This window comes from Callithrix jacchus, chromosome 21 (assembly GCF_049354715.1).
Source record: "Callithrix jacchus isolate 240 chromosome 21, calJac240_pri, whole genome shotgun sequence".
Taxonomy (NCBI): domain Eukaryota; kingdom Metazoa; phylum Chordata; class Mammalia; order Primates; family Cebidae; genus Callithrix; species Callithrix jacchus.
This window is the reverse complement of record NC_133522.1, coordinates 42762832-42783929: the sequence shown is the minus strand read 5'-3', so window position 1 is coordinate 42783929 and position 21098 is coordinate 42762832. Positions and strand designations below refer to the sequence as shown.

Here is a 21098-nt window from a genome sequence, read left to right as displayed (position 1 = left end):
CATGAATAAAGCCACTGTAGGGAGACAGAACACCAGCAGGGACTCAGACACACTAAGTGACTGTCTTCCATGTAATGGCACTTCTGGTGCACACTCTGTGTCGGAATGACTATTCTTTGTTCCTTTCCCCCTTCTCCTTGTCCCCAGCTACCGACCCCACTCTGGCTCTAGAAAATGAAAGCTCTCCATTTGTGGGACTGTTGTTGTCCTGCCCTAGTAAATATCAAAATAATGCGATGCTTCATTTCAATCACTGAAGGAACCAGAGTAGAATTACTGCCTCTTTGATGTTGTAGCTCTGGAAAATTTTTTAAAGAAATGTAGTTAAAAAGAAAAGTCATTGAAAAATAGCTTTGGGAGCAGTGGTTTAGAACCCCAGTCTTTGACCAGCTGCATTCTCATCATCTGGGACACACCAAAGCTCTGGCTCTGGAGGCTGGCATTGAGAGGGGATCCCGGATCTTAGCATCCGTTTGTTTTTGCTTTGTGTTTGAAAACTGCAGGCGATTTTGCAGTGCAGCATTGTTTGAGAGCCTGGCTCCGGAGGTAGCTTTGTGACCTGGATGATATGGCCAGAAACCTGTGCTCAGGCTGTGCTGATTGTGGACCCTTTTCTTAGGTTCAGAACCCCGAAGTAAATGAACTTGGTCTGAATTTACATTTTTGTTCATTCGGATTTTTCGCTGATTCATGCTAGCCTGTCTTTAGGTTAGTCTCAGTCGTTGAAGCCTGATCTTAAGGACCATGTGACAATCAGGGCAGTACCACTGGCAGAGCCTCCATGGGTACTTGGCTGTCTTTAGTGGCCAGGAGGCTTTCTTGTTTGCAGAGTGACCCTTAGGGGGCTCCGGATGTTTCAGACTCAGCACGAGAGTACAAAACAGAGCACTATTCTTGTGTGCCGCTTGGTTACACAGTGAATGCACTCGGCTGCCACTCACAGAAAGATTTTATTCCACAACCTTTGCCAGCAAGGAAGGAAAATATACAGAGGCAGGGAGGTAATCATTATGTAACCCCCTCCTTTTTTTTTTTCTTTTCTTTTTGTAAGGACATCATCCACTAAGGATGCATGGAAATGCATTTATGGCCTCTCCTTTCTGCTGAGCAAACTCAAGCAGCTTCATTTTCAGAAACGCAGAATTGACAAGGTTTATAAATGCTGCTTAGTTGACCATGAGCCGTGTGGTTTGGCCCCAGAGTTATCTCAGATAGCACAAATAAATCTGGCGGCCTCCAGTTGTCTCAAGCTGAGCATTATTAGCTCCTTCCCCTGTTGTCTCCCTCCTTGCAGAATTTCCTCTTGGCCTTCAACACAGACTCCCTCTTCTCATTAATATGCCCTGTTAACTGCTGCCAAACCTCTAGCAGTTTAGTGCATGTGTTCCCTTAATCATTTCTCTTTGTTCTGGAAGTCTGTGTTTGGTTTCTGAACCAAGCTTTTTCCTGCCCCTCCCATCACTGTCCCTGCCTATAGCCTACGACTGTCCACTGTCTACACGTTTATTTACAGAATGTCCTAGATGGCCTTTGCAATCTGCTCACAATGTGCTAAATCATCCCCTTAGCCCCCGCCCCATCACCTCGAGAGCCCTGGGCCTTAGGAAGCCAGGTGAAGGGTTGCTGGACCCTCCAGAAGGCAGAGGTTCCTGGGAGACAATGTTAACTCCCACACAGACAAAGACTCCTTCTTCGGATTTTCTGCCCGTCCAACACAAGAAAAGGACGCTTTCTTCTTGGAGCCCAGGGCTGTATAGCACACTCGATCTCAATGAGTTATTCATGGTGTCCAAGAGAAATACTTCTGAGCTGTATTTCATGTGAGATGGAAGTGGGCCTGGCACATGGGCGGCGAGGCCGGCCTGCTCCCCAAGAGCGTCCTGCGCCTGCCAGCAGCCGTGTGGGAAGACAGCTCTCACCAGCCGAGCCCCTGCCCTGTGTGGCCTGACGTCTATTTAACAAGTGAAGGGTCTTCTGGATTCCCCCTGTCCTAACTGGGGTCTGCATATGCCATCAGATGGAGCTCTGTGAGCCATCGGTGCACAGTGGACACTTGTTTTTCTCTGCTTTTAAGTATTTTTCTTCTCTTACCGAGTTGCAGCCATTTGTAAAGTTCCACCCAGTTTCTGTAGCCGGGAGGGGAAGATGATGAGCTTCTCAGAGCGGGTCTTTCTTTAGAGCTCCTTTGTCCTCAGCAGGGCCACTGTGGAAGCCTGGAGACTTATTTATTATTATTATTATTATTATTATTATTATTTAGATGGAGTTTCGCTCTCATTACCCAGGCTGGAGTGCAATGGCGCGATCTCGGCTCACCGCAACCTCTGCCTCCTGGGTTCAGGCAATTCTCCTGCCTCAGCCTCCCAAGTAGCTGGGATTACAGGCACGCACCACCATGCCCAGCTAATTTTTTGTATTTTTAGTGGAGACCGGGTTTCATCATGTTGACCAGGATGGTCTCGATCTCTTGACCTTGTGATCCACCCGCCTCGGCCTCCCAAAGTGCTGGGATTACAGGCTTGAGCCCCCGAGCCTGAGACTTTATGTTATTGCAAAATGCCATCTCTTCCGCATCCCTGTCCCGGCCGCCCCCCTCCTTCCAAAAAAGAAAAAAATCAAAGAGGCCCTCTCATCTGCACTGACAAGTGGCTAAACCTGATCTTTGCTCTGTTGAGGAATCCTACCTCAGACTGCGCCTGCACAGCACCCGTTGCGCAATTCCCGGGTGTGCAGAGAGAAACTGTCCTACTGCAGTGTGGGTTGTTTTTTTTTTTTTGGCGGCCCTGCTGGCATACCGTGGTGTTAAAACAGGGAGAGCGCAGCTTGCAGAAAATTCTGAGGGTTTTTTTGTGTGATTTTTTTTCCTTTCCTTTTTTTGAAAAAAAGTTAATATCGACTCATTTGGTGGGGATGTAGTGTACTTTTCTACCTATCCCCCAAAGGAAAGTTTGTATTCTTTTAAATGAAACCATTTTAAAAGCAGGACTGAAGCCTAAAATGATGCAGGGCTCTCCTGCGTCCTCAGAAGGTGTGGATTTATTTACCATAGTTAAATCATAATTAGTTCTCAGGGGATAGTGTGTCTTTTAAACAGCTTTATTGCCACCATATTGGTTTTCTGAATAATCAGAAACTTCTGTTATGATTGTGTGCTAGTGTTCGCTCAGAAACGCACCCTAAGTAGGAACAAATGTCAGGAATTGCTAGTTGTCACTTGAAGAAGGTATACACATTGGGGTTGCGGGGAGAAAGGACGTGGTAGGATATTCTGAGGCAATATAATCTAACCCAGTCTTACATAAATGGAGTTACGGCTCAGGCAGTAACCCCCTCCCATGCTCTTTTTTGATGTTAAAAGGTGCTTTCTTCATCTCTTTTCATTCTCACACTGAGGTTAGAAAGGAGGGTGATATCCTTCCTGGCTCTACGTTCCTGAAGGCCAGTGGAAACCAGAGTTGGCCCTTTGTGGCCACACACCCACAGATGCACATAAACGGTGTCCATCCTGTGTGAGTCGTCAGTGCCCGCGTGTGTGTCCATGTCTGGCCTGATTAGTCTCTCTCCTGTTCGCAGGTTGATGTTTCAGATGCCACAGGAAATGGGCTTAATAGCGATCGCGGCCCGGCAGACCCAGGGCAAAGGTCAGTCATCCTTTGTTATCATTGTTGTTACTTTTGTTTTCTAAACTCTGCGACTCTTGTGGCCCAGGAGCCCAGTGAATGCATGTGCTGATCATCTGGGGACTCAAGTTAGAAGTCGTGTCTATGTTTATAACCACCCGGAATGAAGAGGAAGAGGCAAGGAGTGATCAGAAGGCTCAGCCTTAGCAGAACTAAAGCACTCTCTTCAGATCATAATGCTTATGAATCACTGGGAGTTTGCCTGTGATGGCAAATGTGACCTACATGAATTCTGAGCTTCACAATCTGTGGATCGTCGCTGTGCTCTAGAGACATTTATTTTCCTGAAAGTTCTCCATAAGGAGCCTTCTGTGTCTGTACTGAGCAGCACGTGGGAGGCCTTTTGTGTGCTGGTTCCCACCCCAGCTGGCTCTGGCCTTGCATGTACATGGTGAGCTGTGCACCAGGCCACTCACACAGTGACCACAGAGAAGCACAGCGCTGATCCCAGAGGCGAGAGCCCACATCCTCCCAGACCCATCCGGGGTCTGACCCTGTGCAGGGGCTGCTCCCCGGGCACGGCCCCTCCCTGCCCCTAGCCAGTGCCACACCCACCCAAATGTGCTTCTCTCATAGACTCTTACGACTTTTTCATAAGAACCAAAGAAATAAGAAATCTGCTGTTCTCACTTCTTTCTCTTGAACGTGTCTTTCGAACATAATTCAAATGGGAAAAAAAATCTTTTTATCAGAAGCTGTGGATCTCCATATGTGGATTTTTTTTTAAAGACATTCTAGAAGAACTTTGATGAGCTCTTCCTCTCATTTGGATTCTTCTATTTTTCTAACTTCAATTTTAAGAAAAGTAGGCCAGGCCCTGTGGCTCATGCCTATAATCCCAGCACTTTGGGAGGTCAAGGCAGAAGATCACTTGAACCCAGGAGTTCAAACCAGCTGGGGCAACTTAGCAAGACCCACCTCTTAAAAAAATACAAAAATTGGCTAGGTATGGTAGTACTCACCTATAGTCCCAACTACCTGGGAGCCGGGAGGTGGGAGCATCACTTGAGCCCAGTGAGCTGTAATCACACCACTGCATTCCAGCCTAGGCAACAGAGCAAGATCCCGTCTCTTTAAAAGAAGAAGAAGAAGAAAAGAAGAAGAAGAAGAGGAGGAGGAAGAAAGAAGGAAGAAGGAAGAAGAAGAAGGAGGAGGAGGAGGAGGAGAAGTAATAACGCAGTTAATATCAGGAATCCCTTTCTAAACAGCTTTACTGAAATAGAACTGCTCCATTTAAAGTATGCATACAGCTCTGGCTGGCGTGGTAGCTCACCTCTGGGAGGCCAAGGTGGCAGATCACAGGCCAGTTCAAGACCAGCTTGGCCAACACGATGAAACCCTGTCTCACTAAAAATACAAAAATTACCTGGGCATGGTGGTGGGCACCTTAATCCCAGTTACTTGGGAGGCTGAGGCAGGAGAATTACTTGTACCATTAGGCAGAGGTTGCAGTGAGCTGAGATCACACGTACTGTACTCCAACCAGGTTCCACCTTAAAAAATAAAAATAAAAATAAATAAATAAATAAAGTGTACAGCTCTGTGGCTATTATTTAATAGTGTATTTGCTGGGCTGTGCAACCATCGCCACAATAGGAATTACTTCTAAACAGTGGCTTACAGGACCTCTCATGGATCCGTACAGATTCAACTCAGTTTCCCACTGTCTCTGTGTTTGCCTTCAGGACTATATGGTGGGAATTAAACTTATAGTCACATTCAGACACTTAAGACTCTGAGTCATCAAGGCACACATGATAGGCTCACAGAAGCAAAACGTTATGCTAATTATTGGAAACTTTTTCAGCCACAGAGCTTCCGATTTTAAAAAGCTTTTCTTTTATTGAGTTAAGCCCAGAATAGTCAAGCATTGTAATAAGCCCAGCTTTATTTAAGTGGGATGTCTCTTCAGTGTGTGGTCCTGGCATGATGTGTGCCTGTGTCTGTCCACGTGGCAAGGTAGCATGTTTCCCACTGCGGCGTGTGTTCCAGGACGGGGAAGGAACGCGTGGCTGAGCCCCACGGGATGCGCCCTTTCTACTCTGCTCATCTCCATCCCACTGAGATCCCAGCTGGGACAGAGGATCCCGTTTGTCCAGCATCTGATGTCTGTGGCTGTCGTGGAAGCAGTGAGGTCCATTCCCGAGTATCAAGTAGGTGCAGTTCAGTCTCCCTTCACGTCCCTATGGTGCATTCAGAATCCGGCCTATTCTCGTTTGTAGCACGTGCTTCCATAACTGGTGAATGCAGAACCTCACGCTCCCCTTTGCACAGCTGGCGGCAGTGTGCTCTCAGAGTTGTAAGAGCAGCGGCAAGTGCTAATGCTGCTTCAGGCTTGCCCGGATGCATTCGTTCCTCAGAGCTCCTTTTCTGCGCAGTTCTTCGGATTTCTCAAACAGCCTGATGAGGGCTGTGCTTTAGTTTTTGGTGGTGGTGTTCATTTATTTTTTTAAATTGATATAGGGTCTCACTCTGTCACCCAGGCTGGAGTGCAGTGGCACTATCTCGGCCCACTGCAACCTCCACCTCTCGGGCTTAAGCAATCCTCACACCTCAGCCTCCTGTGTAGCTGGGGCCATAGGTGCACACCATGATACCTGGCTATTTTTTTGTATTTTTAGTAGAGACAGGGTTTTACCATATTGCCTATGCTGGTCTTAAACTCCTGAGCTCAAGCAGTCTGCTCGCTTCAGCTTCCCCAAGTGCTGGGATTATAGGCCTGAGCCACCGCACCTGGCTGTTGGTTTTTTGACTGAAGCACTGGATGTTTTTGATTGGACTGAATGGAAGTTATTTATCTGCATTTTCTGTTGAAAAGGGGGCCGGGCACAGTTTATACCTGTAATCACAGCACTTTGGGAGGCCCAGGCAGGTGGATCAGTGGAGGTTGGGAGTTAGAGAGCAGCCTGACCAACATGGAGAAACCCTGTTTGTATCAAAAATACAAAATTAGCCGGGCAAAGTGGCGCATGCCTATAATCCGAGCTACTCGGGAGGCTGAGACAGGAGAATCACTTGAACCCATGAGGCAGAGGCTGCGGTGAGCCGAGATTGGGCCATTGCATTCCAGCCCGGGCAGCAAGAGCAAAACTCCATCTCAAAAAAAGAAAAGAAAAGAAAAGAAGAGGGGAGGGGAGGGGAGGGGAGGGGAGGGGAGGGGAGGGGAGGGGAGGGGAGGGGAGGGGAGGGGAGGGGAGGGGAGGGGAGGGGAGGGGAGGGGAGGGGAGGGGAGGGGAGGGGAGGGGAGGGGAGGGGAGGGGAGGGGAGGGGAGGGGAGAAGGGTTATTCTGGGACCTGAGAACCTTTCTCATTTCCTACCTCCGTTTAACAGATCTGTGCTCTAGTGGAGCCATCCTTTGTCCACTGTTGGCCAAGCACAATGTGCAGGTCCACTTGGGGCTGTTAGGACCCGTGTGCCTGCTTGCTCATTACTCCTGGATGCTTTGTTGTCAGTTATTAAAAAGACAAGCAAGAGGGAACAATTAACCCAGTGACTGAAGCATTTCCTTCCGTAGTCAGGCTTCACTTCCCATAACCCCCTCCCAAATGTTCCTGGAAGAATTTCATATGGATATAAAGAGGAGATCCCTGCCTCCCTCCCCTAACAGCTCTTATGTCAGGCTAAAGAGGCACCATGGGATTGATTCCTAAAGCAAGATGTTGAGAGTGTGACTCTCAAGAAACACTTGGAGGCCCTGTCATCATTTCATTGAAGAAACAGTCCTCCCCTCTGCCCCTCAAATCCCTCTGTGGTGTGGCCACGTCCTCATACTCACTGTGTATGAATTTTCAGTGTTCCACAGATGTAGTCACTGCTGATGTCTCTGTTTCTTGTATCACATCACATCACGGAAACAGACGTTTAGTACCCTGCACCCAGCATCCTGGCATGTCTGATGGTTTGAGGGTATCACACACTGAGGGCTTCAGGTGCCTGGCCTTTAGCACCTGAGCTGTGCATTCTGTCTAGCAGAAAGCCATCAACGAGAAAGTCCTGGCCAGGCTTGGTGCCTCACACCTGTAATCCCAGCACTTTGGGAGGCTGAGGCAGCCAGATCACCTGATGTCAGGAGTTCAAGACCAGCCTGGCCAACATGGCGAAACCCCATCTCTACTAAAAACATAAAAATTAGCCCGCATGGCTAATGGTGGCGGATACCTGTAATCCCAGCTACTCAGGAGACTGAGGCACAGGAATCGCTTGAATCCAGGAGTCAGAGGTTGCAGTGAGCCGAGATCATGCCATTGCACTCCAGCCTGGGCAACAGAGTAAGACTCTGTATCAAAAAATAATAATAGCAATAATTAAAAAATAGTCCTGGTATGGGAGAAATGACCTTTAACTCTAGCAACAGGTTAGTCTTAGGAAAATAAGTAAAACAAACTCTGAGCTGAGAACGTTAAGTGGGTCTGTTTGGCCTGTTTAGCTTCTTCATGGCCTTGACTTTGACCTTAGAGCCCATGGTTCCCTTAGCGAGCATTCTTTGAGGGCCTGCTGTGCACAGAGGCTGTGTGTGCCAGGTGCTGGGGGCCAGGATGGAAGTGGGAAGCTCGCCTTCAGCGGTGAACGGGGTTGGGGGAATTTGTGGTCCTTAAGAAGCTTGTACCCGTGTTCTTCCCCTCTTCCACAGTCAGCCGCCCCGCCTCACCTGTGTGATGGGACATTTGATTTTGAATTGGGTTTCTTTTTTAGCATAGCCAGGTTAGCTGACATAGTGCAGCTACTAGATGATTGAAACAGGCCCCTGTCGTTTGGAATTCATTTTTGTTATGGTGTTCACTAGGGCCCCTACTGGTCCCTAAACAGATGTCACCTTCAGCACACAAATCGTGATCACCCTCCACAGACCCACAGCAGCCTCACTGGGACATTCCTTCCAGAGGCAGGAGGGCACCTGTGGAGTTCCCGGGGCTGTCAAGCTCCTCTGCCACGTGTGCGACCGCTGGTGCCTGGGCCTTCCTTCCAGAGCCTGCCTTAAGCTGTCCGTTCTCACTCCTGCTCTTTCTTCTGTCCGTGAAGTCCCTCTGGGCCCGGCACCCTCCCTCTACCCATGCACCCCTGCCCCCTGCTCTCTTCTCTGCTTCTTAAAATTCTGTTCATCCTTAAGGCCCAGCTCTACTTCATTCTCAGACCCTCCAGCCCTTTCCTCCAGCACTGGACAGCACTTGCAATGTTAAAGCCCCTTTTGTGGTATCCACCGTGTGTGGCTTTGAAGAGGAGTGATGTGTGCTCCTGTTCCATCTCCCACGAAGTTAGCCGCTCTTCAAACCAGGATTTGTTTCATTTTGGTCTTTTTTACATGGGAGAATCACAGCAACTGTTGGAATACATGATTGGGAAAATGAAAAATAAATACACAGCCTTCCTCTTCATCTGAAAATGTTGGTCCTGTTTACCTGAGTGGGAACCCAGAGTTTCATAAGCTACTTCATGAACTGATGTGATTTGAAGATGTGAAGGCAAGCTGGAGCCCACGTGCAGGGCCCGCTAGGCACCAGCGGCTGCACACGTGGTGGAGGAGCTTGACAGCTCTGAGAACTCCACAGGTGCCCTCCCACTGGCAAGGCAGGGGCTCATTCCCCTGGCCAGGTGGCAGGCACAGGGAAGGCGAGAGAGGAGCAGGAAAGGGAACTGGGGGCAGTGATGAAGAGCAGAGTCTTCCAGTCACAGGTTTCCTAGAGGAGACTTTCTCAGCCTGGCACAATTGATAAGTGGGTCCTGGCATCTTTGTCATCCGGATGTCCTGTGCCTTAAAGGATGTGTCAGCATCCACAGCCTCTACTCTCTAGATGCCAGTAGCACTCCCTCAGGCTGTGACAACCAAGAACGTCTCCCGGTATTGCCAGATCCACCCCTCCCAATGGGAATCCTCGTTCTAGAGAGAAAAGAAACGTGAAGCTGTTTATCAGTTCAGGGTCATTGCAAACCCCCATACTTTATTGGCTTAGACTTTTGGTTCTTCTGTGCCTCTCCTATTCCTACATTTTTTTCTCATCCTGAACTGCTGTTTTAGAGCAGATGAGCTTCTAATATGCTCTAACTGGCCAAGGTCAAAAGAAAGCCTGTTGGAAGGAGGAAGGGGATTTCATGGAAGCGACAGGCTGCATAGCATGGGATTCATCACCCAGAAAGGTTTGAATCTCAGCTCTGCGGCTTTCAAGTGATAGAACCTCAGGCAAGCCCCATCATTGCTCTAAGCTTCCGTTTCTCCCCGTGTTCCCTAGGGATGGGCTAGCACCAGCACATGGGCTGGTGTAAGTAACACGTTGACTAGTGCTGAGAAGGGGCTCAGGGCCGTGCCTGGCTGGCAATGCGGGAAGACCAGCCCCGTGAAACCTGGAGGCCATCGGCTACTCTCTGGTCCCTGAGCTTTATTTTGCTGAATGTTCTCTTCCAGCCTCACATCTCCAGATAGGCTTCTTTCACCCACCCATGGCACAGCCTGGCTGCCAGCCCCAGCTTTAGAAGATCAGCTGGTTCTGACACCCACTCAGCTAGCCCAGTCTCTGTGTCCCAACTTCAGAGTCACAGTGGATACACAGAGGTCTGGGTGGCCTCGTTCAAGACACTGTCCACTCTTGGTCCATTCTGTGAGCTGATGACAGGCAGAGCCCCCATCAGAGCTACACTACTCAAGATGCAGAGGCAATAGGCCACGTGACAAGTCAATTTCCATTACCCCACGGGACCATTAGCAGTTCTGCAAGGCTTTTGCTAAAGTGAATTACTCCTCTGCGTCTTCACAGCATTCCTTTTTTTTTCTTTTTTTTTTTTGAGACGGAGTCTTGCACTGTCACCTGGGCTGGAGTGCAATGACGCGATTTTGGCTCACTCTAACCTCCGCCTCCCAGGTCCACGCAATTCTCCTGACTCAGCCTCCCAAGTAGCTGGGATTACAGGCGTACCCCACCACACCCAGCTAATTTTTTGTATTTTTAGTAGAGATGGGGTTTCACTATGTTGGCCAGACTAGTCTTGAACTCCTGACCTCATGATCTGCCCGCCTCGGCCTCCGAAAGTGCTAGGATTGCAGGCGTGAGCCACTGCACCCTGCCCACAGCATTGTACTTAAGACATTTCTACCTGCCTTTTATGATCCTTTGTTAATTCAGGGGCATCTTTGTCTCTCAAGCATGGGTTCCTGAAGGGAGACACACCCTGAGATTACCATTCTCTCCCACCTCTGCCCTAGCTTGTTAGTTAGCTACTCCATGGTGGTGGTGATGGTTGATACTGACATAATGAATTAATTTACAAGGTAGGCATCTTCAGAAAGTGTTTTGGATGATGAGAAATGGTGCTGAGGGGTGGGGAAGAATGCTGGGGTTTATGCAGACTATGTTCTTCAGGTATTTTACCTTACTTCCTAGCCCCAAGAGGCACTTCAATACTGGATTGTCCCAAAGAAGTGACTGGCTATCTGAAAAAGGGGAGGACCTTAGCTTCTGCTGTCTTCCCTTAGCTCAGTGACTTGCCTGGGCCCCTTGTGTCCTGAGGCTGCTTAATTAATGTGCAGATTTCCCTTTAGGATATCAACTTACGAGTGAAGTGGCCCAACGATATTTATTACAGTGACCTCATGAAGATCGGCGGAGTTCTGGTTAACTCAACACTCATGGGAGAAACATTTTATATACTTATTGGTAAGTTTCCAAAACCTTTCCCCCAGCATTTTAGATTGATAAAACGATAAAAATGAAAAAGGTTTATGCATGCCTACATTGGCAAGAGCAGATTATCATATGAGATTACTTTGAGTCTTGTAGTTTTGGAGCAGGATGTAGATGCAGAGAGATTGGTCGAAAGCACTTCACCGAGTTTAGCATTTTCTGTGTGTGACCATGGAAAGCACCAAAGCGGTTATCACATCAAACCAAACGTGATGTGATCACTCATCAAAGTGGTATTACATCCTTCCACGCTCCTGCTACTCATCGAATTCGAAATGGTGAAAATAAACATTTAACATACCATTCTGTAATAAGAAAAAGGAAAGTTAATTTCTTTTTTTTTTTGAGACTGAGTCTCCACCAGGCTGGAGTGCAGTGGTGCGATCTTGGCTCACTGCAACCTCCGCCTCCCAGGTTTAAGCAATTATTTTGCCTCAGCCTCCCAAGTAGCTAGGATTACAGGTATGTGCCACCATGCCCAGCTAAATTTTGTATTTTTAGTAGAGACAGAGTCTCACCATGTTGGCCAAGATGGTCTCAATCTCTTGACCTCATGATCCACCCGCCTCAGCCCTGCAAAGTGCTGGGATTACAGATGTGAACCACTGCACCCAGCCCAAGTTAATTTCTAAAATAGTTCCCCTGGTGTCTTGCATTCTTATCGTGACCTTCCCAGGCCATGAAAGAGTTGCCGTCGTTTGAACCTTCAGAAGAAGCTCCAAGCTGGTCCAGGTTGGGTAAAGAATCCCTGTTTCACCTTAGCACATCCAGTTCAGGCAGAAAGATGGATTCAGAGGCAACCTCAGAAGTCCGTAGGTTCCTAGTCATCCAGTCATCAGCCTCACTCTGTGGCAGTCAACCCTTATCTGTGTTCAGAAACCAGCAATGCTCAAAAAACATGTAACCGTGTGTTCCACGTGCCAGCCAGGGAATACAGGCCTGTGTTACCAGCTCTGCCACCACGGGCAGTGTCACTCTGGGCAAGCTACTTCCTACCCTTAAAGCTCCATTTCCTATCTTTTTTTTTTTTTTTTTTTTGAAATGGAGTCTTGTACTGTTGCCTGGCCTGGAATGCAGTGCAATTCCAGAATTGCAAAAAAGGATGATCTTGGCTCACTGCAACCTCCACCTCCCAGGTTTAAGTGATTCTCCTTGCATCAGCCTCCCAAGTAGCTGGGATTACAGGTACATGTCACCGTGCCCAGCTAATTGTTTGATATTTTTAGTAGAGATGGGGTTTCACTATGTTGCCCAGGCTGGTCTTGAACTCCTGACCTCATGATCCACCCATGTCGGCCTCCCAAAGTGTTGGGATATGCCAGCCTCCTCCATTTCCTATCTTTAAGTGAATAATTGCAGTCGATGCAGAGATTCCTAGGTAGGGGCCAGATAACAAGGAGGCTCATGGATGATCAGCATGGGGTAAGCGAAGGCCAGACGTAGTAGCTTGAGCTCATAATCTCAGCTACTTGTGAGACTGAGGCAGGAGCATCACTTGAGCCCAGGAGTTAAAGCTACAGTGAGCTCTGATTGAGCCACTACACTCAGTCAGAATAACAGAGTGACACCCTGTCACTCCGATTGCGCCACTACACTCAATCAGGGTAACAGAGTGAGACCCTGTCTCAAAAATAAAAAATAGGCCGGGTGCAGTGGCTTATACCTGCAATCCCGGCACTTTGGGAGGCTGAGGTGGGTGGATTATTTGAGTCCAGGAGTTTGAGACCAGCCTGGGCAACATGGCAAAACACTGTCTCCCCTAAAAATACAAAAAATTAGCTGGGCGTGGTGGCGCGTGCCTGTAGTCCCAGGTACTTGGGAGGCTGAGATAGGAGAATCACCTGAGCTCAGGAGGTTGAGGCTGTGGTGAGCTAGGATCATGCCATTGCACTCCAGTCTGGCCAATAGGAGTGAGATCCTGTCTCAAAAAATAAATGAATTAAAAAAGAAGTAGCGGAATGAAACGTTTTCCTTTGGTGAGAATTCATAGTTTTTATTGAATTCTGAAGGCCATGGGATGTGGTCTCTGACTTTGGGGATTCAGAGTAGCCAGCAGGGATACCCACTGGTCCTTAGGACATAGCCTTAGTTGCCATTAGTCCGTGTTGCTATTCATCCTGGGAATTCCATGTTCTGAATGCAGGGGAGAGTTTTCAGTGCTGTATAGCACTTAATTTAATGCCTTACCTTCAACAAGCGCTTCAGGTATTGTTTGTATTCAATGAATGAATGAATGAATGAACTGCAAATTCTGCCCTGTTGCTGTAGTTACTTGGTTTCTTCTGGAGGTAAATGACATTGCTTTGCATTTTTTTTTTAATTTTTTTTTTCTTTTTTTGAGACGGAGTTTCATTCTTGTCACTCAGGCTAGAGTGCAATGGCGTGATCTCGGCTCACCGCAACCTCTGCCTCCTGGGTTCAGGCAATTCTCCTGCCTCAGCCACCCAAGTAGCTGGGATTACAGGCATGCACCACCGTGCCCAGCTAATTTTTTGTATTTTTAGTAGAGACAGGGTTTCACCAGGTTGACCAGGATGGTATCGATCTCTTGACCTGGTGATCCACCCACCTCAGCCTCCCAAAGTGCTGGGATTACAGGCGTGAGCCACTGCGCCCAGCTGCTTTGTATTTTAATAGCCAGTATATTGTTTTCAGATCTGAGACCATTCAGTCCTTCCCTTCACACTGGAAATGGTGGAGCACTTGCCACAGAGTGCTGTGGTCAGAAATGGCATTGTTCTGTCTGAGGCGAATGTCTTGGGGATTTTTTTCTTGGAGTCACTGAAAACATGGTAGTTTTCTTACTGCTTACTTTTTGCAGTATTTTGTTTCTTACTGAAGACCTCTTGCAGGTCGATTCAGTGCCCTGCTGAATACTGAAGGTCAGCTGTTCTGAAGACACAGCCCCTCCCTGAGCGGACAGTGGTGTTAAGTAACTGCACAGAGAAGCCTGTTCAGACACCGCCCCGGGAACTCTCATGAAGCCTTGGTTTAGGAGCCTGTAAAAAAGCCACTGAGCGCGGGTCAGTGTCTTGCCAACAGTGTAACCTTAGCACCAAAGACTTCCCAGGAGAAAGTAGTGAAACATGCAAGCTAGGGTAATGCCATGATCCAGGTCCAAAATGTCCGAATCCAGAGTTTACTCCCCAAGGCCTGAATACAGTCATGCAACTCTGTTTTCAGCCATGTGATCTGTTATTCAAGCAGGAGAAGAAAGAAGAGAGTTTCTTCTAGACTGCGCTCAGCACAGAGCTACAATGCTTGGTAGACCGCTTCTTCCCGAGGCAATGCTCATACATTTTGTCCCATATTTAATAGTTTCTATTGAATTAAACGGAATCAAATGTGGCTTTTTTCCCAACTTCTTATTTGCAGTAAGGCTGAGATGATTTTAGCTTGAACAAGAATAGTAAACAAAAGGACAAAAAGGAAGATGGACAAAAAGATAGAAGTCACTCTTCAAGTGGCTAAAGACAGAAAATCTGAAATGAGTTCAAGGAGGCAGGAAGTTGGCAGGACTGACACTTTTTCCAGGTGGCAGAAAGGGATGTGTGGTGCCATCAGCAGGCTGAGCTGCCCAGTTGTTTGTTTTCGTCCAGGCTGTGGATTTAATGTGACAAACAGTAACCCGACCATCTGCATCAACGACCTCATCACAGAATACAACAAGCAGCACAAGGCAGCACTGAAGCCCTTAAGAGCCGATTATCTCATCGCCAGAGTCTTGACTGTGCTGGAGAAACTGATTGACGCATTTCAGGACAAAGGGCCCAACAGCGTCCTCCCACTTTATTACAGATACTGGGTCCACAGGTCAGTGCTGGCTCTTCTTCATTCTTTTCTACTCCTTCATTAGTACCTTAGTATCAGTAATTCAGTGTCTTAATATGAGGGGCTGAGCAGTGGTCCAAATGATTATCTTCTGCGCCTCTGCTCGAGAAACCGCATGGACACCATCTTGACCAAGTTAACATCGCCAGTAATGGAGCAAACTGGCATCTTGTGCCTCCTGGTGGGATGCAGTGGGAAGAACCGAAAACTGTGAGAGAGTTTAACATGGATTTAATCTGGTTCTAATTGTGAGGAAACGATCTGACACATCTAAATTGTCGAACCTTCTAGGTAACGGTGGGTCTCAAAGTGAGATCCCCAGGCAGGCCTCAGCCTTAAGCATCAGAAACTCCGGGGCTGGGCCAGCACTCTGTGTCATAACAGATGCTCCAGGAGATTCTCATGCAGCTGAAGTCTGGGGACCACACACTGATGTTACGACAGCAGGCCTGTGTCCTGCAAAAATGTCAGTGTCCTCACACAAGCAATTGGACAAAAAAAGTGGGTCAACGGTTTGGGATTAGAGAGGACTAAAGAGGCGTGACATCTAAATGTAAAGTGTGTGATCCATAGATACTGGGTGGAGGGAAATAGCCACGAAGGACATGGAGGGGACAGTGGGAACGACATGAGCATGGACCACATGGTAGATAAGGTTACTGTATCCAGACCAAGTTTCCTGAGCGGTCGTAGTACTGTTATGATTTTGTAGGAGGTTCTTGTTCTCAGGAGATTCATGCTAAAATATTTAAGCAGAAAGTGTCATCATGCCTGCAGCTTTTCAAAAACTTTTTAAATTTCCATTTGTTTTCTATTTTTTTTTTTTTAAGAGAGGGTCTTGCTGTGTCACCCAGGCTAGAGTGCAGTGGTGCCATCATAGCTCACTATTGAAACCTTGAACTCCTGGGCTCAGCTGATCCCCCTGCCTCAGCCTCCCAAGTAGCTGGGACAACAAAAGTGAGCCACACACCCCGATAATTAAAACAAATTTTTTTTAGAGGCAGGATCTTACTATATTGCCCAGGCTGGTCTCGAACTCCTGGCCTCAAGCAATCCTCCCACCTTGGCTTACCAAAGTGCTAAGATTACAAGCATGAGCCACCACACCCAGCTGCAACTTATTTTTATATGATGCAGAAAAAAAAATGTGTGTTTATGTGTGAACAGAGAAAGCAAATATGGAAAATATTTTCGTTTGGTGTGCGAATGGAAGAGAATATGAGGTTTATTGTACTACTCTTTCAGCTCTGTAGATTTGAAATTCTTCAAAATAAAAACTTCAGGGGAAAATTCTATGCTTCGAAAGCTGTTAAGAAGGACATGACTTGAGTTCATTTGGAAAATATTCAAAAGAAGTAGGATCAGGATGAGTTTCATTTGTGGTTGACGTGACCCAACTCTGTTTTATAAAATAAAACATTGTTCGCCAGCTCAGCCTCTTTTCCTCCAACCTCAGCCAAGTGACCTAGAGTAGCACAGTGTTTCTTAAAAGCGCTGGAGGTGAAGAAGAAGCGGTTCGAACCATGACCACAGGTGACCAGAATTAGGAGGAGTGATACTGTGTGAAGAACCTTCCATCCTTGCTGAACTTGCACCCTGCTGGTTATTTTAGCAGCTATTGAAACTTTCACCTGGGTGGAAGGAAGTCAGGCTCAGCCCGGGCTGCCTCTTCCCCTCAGCGAGCCCCAGCCCCTCCCCAGCACCCAGCTCTCTCACCATGGATTATTATTCAGCTCATTGTCCTAGGCCCGCCTGTGACTTGCTGTTCCTCCTTTTCAGTGGTCAGCAAGTCCGTCTGGGCGGCCCGGAGGGACCAAAGGCCTCCATTGTCGGCCTGGATGATTCTGGCTTCCTCCAGGTTCACCAGGAGGGCAGCGAGGTTGTGACTGTGCACCCGGACGGCAACTCCTTCGACATGCTGAGAAACCTCATCCTCCCCAGACGGCGGTAGTGCTGATGTCCCTGAGACAGGCCTGGGCCTGCCCTCCTCACTCACCTGGCCTGGCACTTGGGCAGCAGGCGGAGACGCCACTGGGCTGCCTGGGGTCCGAGCCCAGTGCGGAACCACCGCGGTGAGCATTCCGCTTTCAGCACGGCCGCCTGGCCATGCCCACACATCTGGAAATTCTGTTACTGTTTTTTTTAGGTTTGTTTTGCTGTCGTTTCCTTTGGTGTTTGAGGAGAACCTGGGATAGATGGCTGACAAGTAGAAGATTTAGATTAGGGAACGCCCTGGCACAGGTGGGAAGTCACTCTCCCTTCTGGGACTTCAACTTATGTTTATTGTCAGGGGGAGTTTCACGTGGAAATGGCAATGGAAGGTCGGGCACAGTGGCTCACGCCTGTAATCCCAGGCAGATCACCTGAGGTCAGGAGTTCAAGACCAGCCTGACCAATGTGGAGAAACCCATCTCTACTAAAAATAAAAGGTTAGCTGGGCGTGGTGGCGCACCCCTATAATCCCAGCTACTCTGGAGGCTGAGACTGAGAATTGCTTGAACCCAGGAGGCAGAGGTTGCAGTGAGCCGAGATCGTGCCATTGCACTCCAGCCTGGGCAACAAGAGTGAAACTCAGTCTCAGAAAAAAAAAAAAAGAAAGGAAGAAAAGAAACAGCAATGGGAGGATTGAGAGATTTTCCCAGTAGCGGAGACCTTTACCCCTAGACTGAAAAAACAAACCAAGATATGCTCTCGAGCCCCGGCCAGTGTTGAGTAAGAAGTACCGTGTCCTGTTTCTGAGCATGTTGGGAGGTATTTAACACTAAGAACATGCTTTGGCACTCGGGCATTGTTCCATGTTTTTGTTAATGAAGGAAAGGGAAGGTAGACTTCCACCTGTGCTGTGGTCCCACAGCGAAGTCAAAACGCCTGTAGAGATACAGCCAACTGGTGTCGTTGCAATGACCTTGTAGAGGAAATGAGTTAATTGCTTTGACAGTATTCGGTGAGCCCCCCTTTCCTAAGGAAGTTTAATGTCCTTACTTAGGGACTTGGTTTGAATTTACTACCTATTATGAAGAGACGGAATCAAGTTCAGAGTCCTTAAATGTCTGATGAAGCATCACTTGGATGGGAGGTGGTGGCTTGGCTCTAAGAGCTGGAGATGAAGGCACATTCATGCCACATGCAAGGGAGGACTCGGAGCTTTAAAGCCAGTGTCAGATTCACTCTGAAATGTGGAGCATTCCTATAAGACTGTGCAGTTCACAGAATATAGAAGACAGGGCATTCTACTCATAAGTCATAGTTTTTCTCGCCCCCCCGCCCCCAACCTTTACCTCATTACCAAGGAAGAAAACGTTATTGATACTAAACACCATCAGTTCAGAGGGAGGCTGTGTGCATGAGTGCCCGCTGATGTGTGTGCGTGCGTGTGTGCACACGTAGCTTTAAAAGAAGACACTGAAAATCTGACGTGCTCAGGCTTCATGAAAGAACAAAAGAAAGGAAGCGTTTTGATACGCATTCGCTATTCCCAGATGGACGCCAGGCCTTTTCCATGGCGCTCCTATCTCTTGAACTTGTGAATGATCCCCATTACCTTTCAGCTTTAAAAGGCCAGTTTTTGTCCAGCTTTCTCTCTTCCTGCCAGTGCCAGCTGAAATTAGTGGAAAGAAAGTTTGATGGAGCTTTCAGCTTTGAACAAAAGTCCTCCACTGTAAACCAGCACCATCTTTATCCAGGTCTTCCCCAGTCAGGCTAATGCCAGAAACTTGTGGTTTTCAGTATAAAATCTGTCTACCTTTAGCCAGGCACAGAACACCCCACAGGAAGGAAAAATACCTAATACGTATTTTTTGGAAATGAAACATTAAAAGAACTTCAAAAGTAATTTTTGGAAATAAGGCTTCAATTAGAATTATTTTTCTCAAAAAAAGAAAAACACTCTTCTCCAAATGCCCAAGTCTTCTTTCAAAATTAGTTTGAAGCTTAAATAAAAGTCTGTACCTCCCCCAAATTACAAAATGGACTCACCCTTGAGAGGGCACCTGCAAAATATCATCCAGGGCAAAGATCTCGAGGCTAACGACGCAAGTTTCATTTCTCAGACTCTGTAATATAAGGCCAGCCCTCTCACAGAGCTGCCATCATCTCTTTTTTAATTTCTTTGGGGGTTATTTAATGAAAAACATGCTATGTTTGGTTTTAAGCTGAAGTCCTATTCTGGCCATGCTGCTTTGGGGAACAAAATGTTATTTAATTTCCTTTCTGCAAATTAAAACTAATGAAGTGTGGCCTTGTCAAAGGATGCGGAGATGTGCCTGGCCTTCTAACAGGCTGCCCACACTCGCAGGAGACCCAGTTGTCTTGAGGGAGATGAGGCAGCCTTCAAGCGGAGGCCTCATTTTCCATAAACCTGACTTTGCCTCACATGAACCAAAGACTCTCGCAACTCTGCTTCCTATAGAATTAGCTGAATAAAGGCATTTTCCCAATAGCTGTTAGTGTTAGGGCAACTGTCTACCTGCTATATCCCTCTCTCCGGTTTGGGCCGTATAGTATGCACCCTGCAACGAGGATCTCAAGGAGCTTTAAAGGTTTAATGGACACTTGGCATTTTCCTCCTGATCTTTAAAATGTGGTCACTGAACTCAGGATTGGCATGTGCTTTTAGAACACTGGATTATCCCTGGCTTTAGAGGCTGTGCATTGAGTATTGACTGTGTTTTGTAAAAGCAAGATATCCTCCTTTCCAGGCTGGTATCAGATTTCAGGAGGACTCCTGGGGAAGGGCCCCCTAAAATAGAACACAGCAGTCACTGGGCTTCCTGTCCCTGGCCCCATCCCTGGGGTGCCAGGGAGTGGTGGAAGTAGGAAGGATTTGTTTTCGAAGTCAAATCACGGTTGAGTTTCACTGCCGTAGGCTGATGTCTGATGTGAGAGCATGTGACTGAGTGAAGTGTGGTGCACAGGCCCACGGGGAGCACGGGCAGGAGCGTGCAGCCTCTGGGAGTCCCCCCAAGCCACAGCATGTACAGCATGCTCCCCTTTTGCCCTGGAGTCTGGGAACAAATAGCGGAGCCAGCCTCACCCCAAGCTTCAGATGTACAAGGGAGGCAGGATGGGCTCTGTTCTCCGGATCTGTTTGCTCTTATCCGGCAGAACATGGGAGAATCCTTATTCCTCATTAATCACTATGCATATTTGAAATAAAAGAAAGTGGAAGCCTCTGCAGTTTTAGCTTTTCAAAGAATGTTTCTGAAAAGAGTCACTTTAAACCAATGCCTATAAAAAATAAATCTACCAAAATAAACTAAGACTTTCTATGTGGTTTGGACTCACTCTTCTTTTTACAAGTTTCATTTTTGAAAGTAGGCAACTACTTTGGATTACTGTGTTTTTATTCATATTTAAACATATTTTTACAAAATAAATAAAGTGTTTTACATAGTAAGGAATATTTATGTATTTCCAAGTATTAAGAAGCCAGGTTTTTTTGACATATTATTGACAAATGTATTCAGCGCTGTACACCAGAGAAATATTATTACTCCAAAGAATGAAAGTTAACAAAACCCAGAAACAAAAACCCTTTTCACTGAGGTGAGAAATCAATTTAATGTAACAACTTCTAGGTTGTTTTTAGGACATTTCTTACTCTTCTGTGGAAACTGCTTGACTTTTCATCTGAACAGTGCTTCCCCCAAGACTTGAACCTTGTGTGTCATACTTAAGTTTCGGGACAGCTTGAATACTGCATTCTAGACAACACAAGGGCTGTGAGTCACTAAAATTCCAAGCTACTGTCATTTTATGGTATTTATTTGCAAATGTTCTTCATTTCCCATTCTATCTGTAGCAGCCCCCTGTCTACCTTAACTGTCTCATAGCTGGGGTAAATGAAAACTTAGGTAGACTTCATACGAGATCCATTGGCCATATTAAACCTCCCCCACTCTTAGGGCGGAAGGGCTG

General features: G+C 47.2%; 1 protein-coding gene across 7 annotated transcripts in view; it reads left to right on the top strand.

Moving 5' to 3' along the window:
• Nucleotides 1–20453, top strand: part of HLCS (holocarboxylase synthetase) — a 222840-nt gene extending 202387 nt beyond the window's left edge. For 5 of the 7 annotated variants that reach the window (XM_008986655.6, XM_078358637.1, XM_035283170.3 and 2 more), the window contains 5 exons: nt 3574–3641; nt 5673–5833; nt 11210–11324; nt 14951–15164; nt 16962–20453. In XM_008986655.6, coding sequence (XP_008984903.1) covers nt 3574–3641; nt 5673–5833; nt 11210–11324; nt 14951–15164; nt 16962–17133 — 730 coding nt within the window. In that variant the 3' untranslated portion in view covers nt 17134–20453. Of the gene's footprint in view, nt 1–3573; nt 3642–5672; nt 5834–11209; nt 11325–14203; nt 15165–16961 lie in introns of all 7 variants that reach the window. The other 2 variants (XR_013530618.1, XR_013530619.1) reach the window with 1 other exon arrangement.
• The last annotated feature ends 645 nt before the right edge of the window (nt 20454–21098 follow it).